This window comes from Cydia fagiglandana, chromosome 26 (genome assembly GCF_963556715.1).
Source record: "Cydia fagiglandana chromosome 26, ilCydFagi1.1, whole genome shotgun sequence".
NCBI lineage: Eukaryota > Metazoa > Arthropoda > Insecta > Lepidoptera > Tortricidae > Cydia > Cydia fagiglandana.
In genome coordinates this window covers 2,870,773-2,882,639 of record NC_085957.1, presented here as the reverse complement: position 1 = coordinate 2,882,639, position 11,867 = coordinate 2,870,773, and the positions used below count along the sequence as shown (strand labels likewise).

The 11,867-nt window shown below is 39.0% G+C and overlaps 1 protein-coding gene across 1 annotated transcript; it reads left to right on the top strand.

Annotated features, from left to right (window-relative positions):
* The first annotated feature begins 788 nt into the window (after positions 1 to 788).
* Positions 789 to 10,521, top strand: LOC134677297 (zinc finger protein 431-like). The gene is made up of 6 exons (XM_063535732.1): positions 789 to 1,182; positions 3,611 to 3,835; positions 6,105 to 7,247; positions 8,198 to 8,416; positions 9,427 to 9,574; positions 10,512 to 10,521. Exons 1-6 carry the CDS (start codon positions 858 to 860, stop codon positions 10,519 to 10,521), a joined length of 2,070 nt encoding a protein of 689 aa, XP_063391802.1. The 5' UTR covers positions 789 to 857.
* The last annotated feature ends 1,346 nt before the right edge of the window (positions 10,522 to 11,867 follow it).

Below are 11,867 nucleotides of genomic sequence, written 5' to 3'. Positions count from 1 at the left end.
AATCGACTCTACACTCGCGTTCGCGGCTTCGCCCGCGATTCACGCGCATAGTCTGGAGGGGGCTTAACATTTAACTAAAAAGTAGGTTTTGAAAGTCTCTCCTATCTGATTCAATTGCCCGATCGAATCAGGAGGTGTGGACGCAAATACCAATTTAGCTCGTCGAATTCAACCGCCGATAATGACCGATATTACCGATAAAATGAGGTGCGGACGCAAGAATACCAATTTATGAGGCCAGAGGGGCTACCGCGAAAACGGAAAATCGCAAATTGCGGGGATCTTTCTCTTTTACTCCAATGAAGGTGTTATAAGAGTGACAGAGAAAAATGCCCGCAATTTGCGAACTTCGATTTTCGCGGTTATAGCCCAGTATTTTCGTTCTGGGGCATTTTTTTCAATTTAGAAGGCTCTAATATCACCATGCTGGTCAAGCAAATCTTTTCAGTAAAAAAAGGCGCGAAATTCAAATTTTCTATGGGACGATATCCTTTCGCGCCTACATTTTTCAAATTTGCCGCCTTTATCTACTGACAAGATCTGCTTGACCAAGTTATATCTAAAATTGGAGATTGACTCCAAATTCATTTCTGATCAAATCGACTGATTTGATGTCCCGTCTGGATACCACTTTATGGACGCACCAAGGACGCGGTGTGGTGCGATAGTGTGTTATCACTTTAAAAACTTGACGTTGGCAAAGTGCCCTGGCAGTGGCAGCAAAAGTCATCCTGACAAAAAAAAAAGATGCCATAAAAAAAACTAAACTGATAATCGGGATAATCGTGATAATCATAGTCCTTTATTTGTTGCAAAACTAACTTTATTACGTCTATATCCGAGTGTTTAAGTTAGCAATGGAGTCATCAGCTTTACATGGCATAGAGAGCGTTCGCGTGAAGGCTGAGCCCCGTGAGGATGTGTGTACAGATACTACAGATGAGCCCACGGTCGAGGGAGTGTCTGTGAAAGTTGAGCGTTTGCTGGATGACTCTATAAAAGACGAGCCAAGGTGCGAGGGTGTGCCTATAAAAGCTGACTCTTCATGCTCAGATGTGACTGTGAATGAGGATTCGCTCGGCGTGAGCGCGGCGGCGGAGCTGTACACCGATCACGCCGTGAAAGATGAGCTCGTGCTCGGCCCCGTGCTAGTGGAGCGGCGCGTGCGCCACGCACCAACAGGTCAGGCCTATAACCGCGAACATCGAAGTTCGCAAATTGCGGGCATTTTTCTCTGTCACTGTAAGTACGCCTTCATTGGAGTAAAAGAGAAAGATCCCCGCAATTTGCGAATTTCGGTTTTCGCGGTAACCCCTCAGTTGTGGGTTCTTTGATTAATCCTTCATTTAATCATAATAAGATTAAGGGTTGATTTAGACGGCGTGCGAACTCGCATGCGATTTTAGTTGCATTACGGACTGTTGGTACGTCCAATTCAACCGACCGATCAAAAACCGCAATGTAATGAAACTCGCATACGAGTTCTCGCATCGTCTATATGAGCCCTAAGCATAAGTAAAATAAGTAAATGAACAATATATGATAACTTTTATTATAGTGTTTTATTAGTTGTGACTATTGTGTATGGATATAATTTTTAGAAACATGCAGTTTTCGTAGCAAAGTACTTGATACACAACAAGGAGTATTCTAAGTTAGTAATAAATAATTTATTTCAAGAAACATGGATAGGTAACAGTAGACATACATATGGATGTCTTCTAGTAACCTCAAAAAATAAAATCTATTATTAAAATAATGTTACATCGTTATAGAAAAAGAAATAGATAAATATATAAAATAAAAAAGTAATTTTATTTCTTGGTAACTTAGTTACAATCCATACTATTATTTATTATAAAGGCAAAAGTGTGTCTGTCTGTCTGTTACCTCTTCACACTTAAGCCGCTGAACCGATTTAGTTGAAATTTGGTATAGAGATAGTTTGACTCCCGGGGAAGCACATAGGATAGTTTTTATGTCGTAAATTATCCCTGAAGAGAGTGTAAAGGGGGGTGGAATTGAAAGAGTTAATGAATTGCCTAATAATTGAAATAAGCAATGTGCGAATTGAATGATTACTATTAGCATTATCCAGGCGCTATACCTACTTTAGCTGCTGTCACTAATTCCATGCAGACGAAGTCGCAGGCAAAAGCTATTATAAAATATTAGTAACTTAACCTAGGTATGACTGTGTCCCTAGTGAAAAAAAGGTACATGTCTCGGGCAGCGCGGTTGTAAAAGGATATAAGTTCCAAGTAACACCTGTGCCCTTTTACTCCTAAGCTGCGTGAGACTTGTACCCTTTTTCACTGGGGCCACAGGATTATTCTTTGGCACAATTTTTTTTATGTTTGACAATCTTTTGTGAAGTTCTTAGTATTAAATTTGATCTAGTAGGTACAATAATCCAATATTATATTAACATGAAAAGATGGCTCTGATAATTATCTTAAGATAATAATATCTTCTCACTTCTTAGTCGATTCCTCAAGGCTGAGGGTCATGACCATCAGGAGTGCAGTTCTTCACCACCGCTCTCCAAACCCCCCTGTCTTGGGCCAGCTGTATTGACCCCTGGATATCGACGCCCGTAGCGCCGCGTATGGCGTCAGACCACCGAGTTGGAGCCCTGCCTCTACTCCTTCTCCCTTCGACGCACCCAACCAGAACGAGCTTTTCAAAGCTGGACGGGTCTTGGCGGGCCACATGGCCAAAGAAGGTCAACATTCTCTGGAAGCATGTAGTTGAAAGCCGGGTGGTAATATGTAGCTCTTCGAGAATAGACGCGTTGGTGCGGCGTTGCGTCCAGGATATGCCCAACATTTTGCGCCAGCACCACATCTCGAATGTGTCTATTTTTGCCCTCACACGTGGCTTCCATACCCATCTCTCAGAGGCGTAGAGGAATATGGAGAAGATAAGGGTGCGCATAAGTCGGAGTTTCGTGTGGCGGTATATGTTCCTGTTTCTCCAAATCTTCTCCAAGCGCTTCACTGCTGCTTTTGCGATTTGTGACCTTCTTATGACCTCCTTCATGCAATCTCCGTTACTGGATATCTGCGAGCCCAAGTAGACAAAGTCTTTTACCAAGTCCAGGTCACGCAGTTCCCCCGTCCTCTGCATCTGCCCAGCTCTGTTGATGAACATCAGTTTTGTCTTCTTCCGGTTGATATGGAGGCCGTATTGCGCACTGAATAATTCGATATATATATATGTAAAAATTACTTACAATAAAATTCATAAGTGCTTGTTGCTAGGCCTACATTAATAAAGTATATTTGAACTTGAACTTTTAATTTACATTTGTTTGTAATTGTAGTATAAGTAGTTTTATTTTACGGTGTGGAAAAATAAGTCGGGCCCTGGAGGGAAACTACCTTAAATCTTTAAGTTGGCTCATTTTACTTAAACAAGACATACCTTTATTTTTAAAAATAAACAAAGTTGCATTCAAAGATTTTTTCTTTTTTTCTTGGCAGTAACTGGCCACCCTATACTAAAAATGAATATATGTATATATATTTTTGGATAGTTGCACCATTAAGTAGTAGTAGTAGTAAAATACAAGTAAATAAATGTTATTTTAATCTGAAGGCGGTTTCAGCTTTCAACCTGGGGGTAGGAGTGAAGCAGTCATGTGAGACTGTCCCCGGGAGGCCCCTTCTGAGGGACTGCTATGTGAGGCTGGAGCGTCTAGTTGTAGAGACACTGCACACTACATGGAGCACAGACCGGACCACCGGACCGGACCGGGGACAAGATCCTGATGCTGATGTAGAATGTGGATACCAGAACACCACAGATGAGAATGTTAAAAGAAACTGTCACGGTAAGTAATTTATTAGTAGTTTTGTACTATTTTTAGGGTTCCGTACCCAAAGGGTGAAACGGGGCCCTATTACTAAGACTCTGCTGTCCGTCCGTCCGTCCGTCTGTCACCAGGCTGTATCTCACGAACGGTGATAGCTAGACAGTTGAAATTTTCACAGAGGATGTATTTCTGTTGCCGCTATAACAACAAATACTAAAAACAGAATAAAATAAAGATTTAAGTGGGGCTCCCATACAACAAACGTGATTTTTGACCGAAGTTAAGCAAGAAGTCAGTACTTAGATGGGTGACCGTTTTTTTTGCCTTTTTTTGCATTATGGTACGGAACCCTTCGTGCGCGAGTCCGACTCACACTTGCCCGGTATTTTTCGTTAATTGGCAAATTGGCATTTTACGTTAGTGATATTTATTTTTGGTGCTAAATAACCGTTCAGGAATAAGTCAAACGTAATATTTAAATTGTTTAAAACTATACCTCTTTTTTTTTAGCATTAGAAATAAGGTAAACAATCTTGATGTGTCTTTTAATTGAAAAACACATTTTAAAAATAAGTTACGGCAAATATGTAACAATTATGAATCTAATACGATCATTTATATTCTTCTGCTTTCATAAGTAATAGTTTTTGATTTTTAAAAAGCGTTTTTCAATTAAAAGACATGTCAAGATTGCTTTCCTTCTTGCAAGTTCTTTCTAATGCTAAAAAAAAACAACTATAAATTTGTGTAGTTTCATTAAATTTCAGACTCAGTTATCTTAATTCACCGTTTCCTGACATCTTGCCACTAAAAGTTAAGAGCCCATCAACGTGCACACTAGCGCCACTGCTAAACAATCGTGATTATTTAAATTTAAAGAAAGATATTTAAAAAAACCGGACAAGTACGAGTCGGACTCGCGCACGAAGGGTTCCGTACCATAATGCAAAAAAAACAACAAAAAAAAGCAAAAAAAAAACGGTCACCCATCCAAGTACTGACCACTCCCGACGCGACGTTCCTTAACTTTGGTCAAAAATCACGTTTGTTGTATGGGAGCCCCATTTAAATGTTTATTTTATTCTGTTTTTAGTATTTGTTGTTATAGCGGCAACAGAAATACATATTCTGTGAAAATTTCAACTGTCTAGCTATTACGGTTCGTGAGATATAGCCTGGTGACAGACGGACGGACGGACAGCGAAGTCTTAGTAATAGGGTCCCGTTTTACCCTTTGGGTACGGAACCCTAAAAACCGGACAAGTGCGAGTCGGACTCGCCCACCGACGGTCCCGTACTTTTTAGTATTTGTTGTTATATCATCATCATCATCATCATCTCAGCCATAAGACGTCCACTGCTGAACATAGGCCTCCCCCTTGGACCTCCATTCGTACCGATTGGAAGCGACCCACATCCAGCGTCTTCCGGCGGCCTTAACAAGGTCGTCCGTCCATCTCGTGGGTGGACATCCTACGCTGCGCTTCTCCACTCGAGCACTTTTTGACCCCATCGGCCATCTTCTCTGCGCGCAATGTGGCCTGCCCATTGCCATTTGTTGTTATAGCGGCAATAGAAATACATCATCTGTGAAAATTTGAATTGTCTATAGTTCGTTTTTTTTAGCATTAGAAAGAACTTGCAAGAAGGTAAGCGATCTTGACATGTCTTTTAATTGAAAAACGCTTATTAAAAATCAAAAACGATTACTTATGAAAGCAGAAGAATATAAATGATCGTATTAGATTCATGATTGTTACATATTTGCCGTAACTTATTTTTAAAATGTGTTTTTCAATTAAAAAACACATCAAGATTGTTTACCTTATTTCTAATGCTAAAAAAAACGAACTATAGCTATCACGGTTAATGCTGAGATACAGCCTGGTGACCGACGGACGGACGGACGGACAGCGGAGTCTTAGTAATAGGGTCCCGTTTTACCCTTTGGGTACGGAACCCTAAAAAGGAGACCGCTACGGACTGTATTGTGTATTTAAGTACCTTTTGAATACATCAAACTAGTTTTTAAGTTACTGGATTCGTCAATCTACGCGTCCAAAGATAAAACGACCGTTTTGGTTTTGAGTTCATAGATCAAAGAATCCAGCAACATATAAACTAGTTTGATGTATTCAAAAGGTATTTAAATACACAATACAGTACGTAGCGGCCCCATTTTTTAAATACCTGTCGTTAATTTTAAATAATCACGATTATTTAGCAGTGGTGCTAGTGTGCACGTTGATAGGCTCTTAATGTAGCAAAATAAACATTTTTCTTGCAGATCAATCCCCTCGGATGACACCAAGTGGTAGACCTAAAATATACCAATGTGCCCACTGTAAATATGCAACATTAAGACAAGCTTGCTTAATCACGCATTTGATAAAACATGCGAAACCATACAAGTGTGATCAATGTAGTTATGCATGTGTCGAAAAAAGATATTTGCAACGTCATATAAGAAAACACACTGATGACATTGACAAGCCTTACAAATGTGACCAATGTAATTATGCATGTTTCGATAAAGGATATTGGCAACGTCATATAAGAAAACACACTGGTGACAAAACTTACAAATGTGATCAATGTAATTATGCATGTGTCAAAAAAAGAGATTTGCAACGTCATATAAAAAAACACATTAGCGACAAGCCTTACAAATGTGATCAATGTAATTATGAAAGTGTCAATAAAGGATTTTGGCAACGTCATATAAGAAAACACACGGGCGATAAAACTTACAAATGTGATTATGCATGTGTCAAAAAAATATATTTGCAACGTCATATAAGAAAACACACTGATGACATTGACAAGCCTTACAAATGTGAGCAATGCAATTATGCTAGCAGCCAAAAAGATAATTTCCATAAACATGTAAGGATACAACATGATGGAAGGCCTCACAAATGTTCGGTGTGTAATTTTGCTAGTGCCAAGAAACGTGATTTGCGAGCACATTTAAGGATACACACTGGTGGAAAGCCTCATAAATGTGGGGTGTGTAATTTTGCTAGTATCTGGGAATATCAATTGCGAAATCATTTAAGGATACACACTGGTGAAAAACCTTACAAATGTGACCAGTGTAGTTATGCTTGCAGACAAAAAATTTTTTTGGAATGTCATATAAGAAACCACACTGGCGACAAACCTTACAAGTGTGAGCAATGTAATTATGCATGTGTCGCAAAAATATATTTGCAACGTCATATAAGAAGAAAACACACTGGCGACAAGCCTTACAAATGTGACCGATGTAATTATGCATGTGTCGAAAAAATATGTTTGCAACGTCATTTAAGTAAACACACTGGCGTCAAGTGTTACAAATGTTTACGATTCCATGAAGGTAAACATATTAATGACGAGTTTACAGGCTCAAATAATTGTTCACTAGATCTTGAACGACAGTGTAAAGGTAAGAAGCCTTAATCTTATGCTATATGCATGTCTGATAACGGTATTTATATACAAATCTGCTTTACATCAGGATTATTTAGAAATTAATTTTGATTTTTGTTACTTTCTAGACATTTATTCATTATTTATTTATTCTGTCGATTTTATTTAATATTAGAATTTATTCATCAAAAATGTAAAATCATAAAAAAAACAGAATGAGCAACAACAAAAATATGGCGCTAGTGCAGAGTGTAGGTAGACGGGTTAGGTAGGGCTGCACCGTCATTGAGACCGAAGAAATGTTGGATGGGTTTGAATTTGTGCCGTGTCCCACGGATACACATGCCGCCCCTGTTTCACCAACGTGACAGGTGCGACGAATTGTAAAATCACTGTTGCTGACGTCACAGGCATCCATGGGCTTACCATCGGGCGGGCCGTATTCCTGTTTGCCACCATCATTGTATTATTTAAAAAAAAATTATGATATCGGAAAAAACAGATATTTCTCTTACTAAGTTTATGACAATTGTCACAAGAAACACTACAATTGTCACGAAATTCCGACATATAACTCATTACCTGTCAAGAATTACCTACAATTCTTCTAAATCTTTGACAATTGATTGTCAGAAACTTCGCAGGAGAAATATCTGTTTTTTTCCGATATAATAAAGTTTTTTGAAATAATACAATGATGGTGGCAAACAGGAATACGGCCCGCCCTATGGTAAGTGGTAATCGTAGCCCATGGATGCCTGTGACGTCAGCAACAGTGATTTTACAATTCGTCGCACCTGTCACCGATGTCAAATTGGGGCCTGGTGCCTCTACATTTAATCAATTGTTTATTTCTTTTGTATCCTTTTACTGAAGTGTGCCAATAAAGACTATTTTATCTATCTATTTTCCTAAAGGTACGTCGAAACAAAGGAGAGGTGATATAAAAAAATGTCTCTGTTCCAGAGACCGGGAGCGGGCAGCCGTCAGCCGCGCGTGGAGACGCGCGTGGGTTCGGACGTGGAGACGCGCTAGGAGACGCGCGTGTAGACAGGCGAGAAGACGCGCGAGGAGACGCGCATGTAGACGGGCGAGAAGACGCGCGAGGAGACGCGAGTGACACCGCGCACGACCACACTTACGCGCGGATCCAGTCCGCGCCGACGCCCAGCGCCGCTCCTCCAGGTTAGTGAAGAGTATACATATACTTTCTATGAAATTGGAAAATATTCGACGCCCGGGGGCCGATTGCATAACAAACTAAAACTAATATTACAAGCGGTATAAATCGTATAAATCGGATGACAATGCAATATTATGGTACCATCGAGCTGATCTGATGATGGAGACAGGAGGTGGCCATAGGAACTCTGTTATGAAACAGCGCAACCTAATTGTGTTAGGGGTATTTAGAATTGTCTCGATGAGTATTAGTTGTCTGTCGTAAGAAAAGTACAGTCAGCGATAAAAGCTTGTACCAAAAATTAAGTTTATTTGCCAAAAACTTATTTAGTTTGGTATGTTAGGCCCACTTAAACCATCCCACTAACCTGGGGTTAAGCGATTAATCCGTTAACCCAGTGTCAAATTGTACTGGTATCCATGGTAAATCCAGGTTTGACCGGTTAACCTCGGGTTAGTGAATGGTGCAAGGCCCTTATTAGTATAATCAGCAGAAGGTGGAATTTCTTATGGCAAAAATCAAACGTCAATAGAGTTGGAATGTTGAATTTATTTTTTATTTTAGTCATTTGGAGAGCCAACAGCTATTTTTATTATTTTATCGACTTTTTCAACTATCGATAAGTTCAGTCAAGTCACCTTTACATTTCTGACTTTAACATTAACCTCTTCGATTATTAGCTAGTTGAATACCTAATTTTAATAATGCAGTATTAAGTTAAGTAATTTTTAAAATTAACGTTTTATATTGTCTTTTATTTAAATGTTATTCCGTAATGTTCATATGAAATCTATTATTGTTTGCTTATGGATGTGAAGTTTAGTTTTGTTTATAAATAAATAAAGATAACGCTAGGTATATATAATTTCAGTTTATTCGATAGTCGATAAAATTCAACGTTCCAACTCTATTGACGTTTTTGAATTTTGCCATGACCAATTCCGCCCTCTGAATTAATCACTTTAATCAGTACTGGATAAGTGCAAATACTAACACTTAATATTGTCCTCAGGCCTCGAAAGCGACCACCGGGAGCGCTCGCACGAACAGAGCGAGGCCCGCTCGAACACAGCGAGGCCCGCACGAACAGAGCGAGGCCCGCACGAACAGAACGAGGCCAAGACTCGGAACCTTAACGGCTTGAACAGGAAGACATATAGGTTAGATTCGTTAGGTAGCGATAGCTATTACTACCTACACATTTTTCCTAAAAGTGCGAGTGTATTTTCATGGACGTCACGCTAAATCAATATGTAGGTAGGTTAGACTCGTTAGGTAGCTGGGTGAATCGACTTTTTCTTGTCACTAGTTGCCATGGTTACGGTCTCCTGGGTCACTCTTAAAATACTAGTTATTTCGTATTTAAATGAACCAAACTTGATTTTTTTGGTTGTTATAAGGCCTTTCCATAATGGGACATCTACTAAGCACATTTGTAGAACATGGTACAGCAGCTCTTCTAAGAAACTGTGCTACTATTGTCTCCTGACTGATGGGACAGAATAACAACAAGAAATAGTTGATCGAGCTTCAGATGCCCGTAGGGCGAACCGCCCAGAATTAGGAGTTAAGTTGAAAAGGAAATATTTTTTGAAAAGAAACAGTGCGATGGGTCCATCCAAACTCCGGATTTTATGGACACCCAAGCGTTTTTCATAGTTTTGATGCGCAGAAGTTTGAAATGTAAGCTTCAGTTAAATTAATTTTTGGAATAAATTATTATTATTATTATTATTTTTTTAATTTATTTAGAAAACAAACAGCCTTTTACAAATAAGTCTTACAAAAATTATTGAAAATAGGCCTAAAGTTTCATATGTTACTAGGTTGACTATTACAATAAAGGTAGTAGGTTACTTAATTATAAATTACCCGAAGGTATTATATAGTTGTGAATACTACACGCAAATAAAGTAAGAATACAATGCGAAATATAACTAGAAACAATTTTTTCAATTACTAGAAAACAAAATATGCCGAACTTTGTTCTTGAAAACGGACAAACTATGAACAAAAATGTCTATATCATTAAGCGATTCATTATACATATTACAAGTGCGCCTAAAGAAAGAATTTTTAGCATACTGTGTGCCACAGGAAGAAATAGAAAAGGTAGGTTTAGAACGTGAGTGGAACCGAGAAATTTTGAAGGAAATGTTTTCTAATAGTGGGTTGGAATCAATATGATTTCTAATAATTTTAAATAAGAATAAAATATCTAGATATGCTCTTCTTTTTTCCAAAGGAGGAAGTCTATGTCTAGCTGCTGACGAAAGATAGTCACAGTTATAGCGGCCGGTTCTATAATCAAGGGACTTACAAAAAAATTTCTGAATCCTTTCAAGTCGAGACTTATGAATACCGAAATGTGGGCTCCAAACAACACTACCAAACTCCAAAATACTACGGACGAAAGAGTAATACAAGACTTTTAACGTGAGCGTACTTTTGAATGGTTTACTTAAACGCAAGATCATGCCTAACTTTTTATAGGCTCTCGTCACAATATTATCTATGTGTTCATTAAAGGAGAGTTTAGCGTCCAGAGTAATCCCTAAATCTCGAATCGACGACACACGTGAGACACTGCTACCAGCTAGTTTATAATCAAAAGTGATAGGATTATGTTTACGGGAAAACGTGATAGTATAGCATTTCTCAGCGTTTAGGATTAAATGATTTCGCTGACAATAGTCCTCAAATTGTGACAAATCGGATTGTAACGCAACACAATCATCATAATTTCTAATAGTCTTATATATTTTAGTATCGTCTGCGTAAAGAATGTGGGAAGAAGACTGAAAAATAGTATCAATATCATTCACATACAAAACAAATAGAAAAGGTCCCAGGTGCGAGCCCTGGGGAACTCCTGAGGGAATGGGAAGAAACTTTGACCTATAGCCCTTGAGTGCAACCGCCTGACTTCTATTACTAATGTAGGACTATTTAATACATTAAATTATTTAATACATTTAAGTTTTTTTTTTGTAAACCATGGTCGCCCTGGCGATACCCACAACGTTTGACGACGCCATTGAGCGCACTAACAATTTGCCTTCGGCAATTCGCAAACGTTTGTAAAATGCCGACGCCATTTGTAACTTGTTGCGCTTAATTTTTTTTTAATAAAATATAATGTATGGCTTTTTTTTAGTACTTAATTTTGACATCCGCGGATGTGAGTCTTTAAATATCCGCATCCGCGGATGTCCAAAAATCTGCATCCGCAACATTCCTGGGGAGTATAACGCCTACGCAGAGGCAGGGGCGCGAAACTCCTGACTGCGGGCAAACTCGGCTCGGTTCGGCTTTTATTAGGGTTAACACAACAGCACGTCCCTTTGCGTGCACGACCACAGATAAGATAATGGCTTGAATTTTGACCCTAAATAGCCGAAAGGGATGGTGCCTATATTAGAAAGGGACAGCATGATTCAACCCTGAACCGCT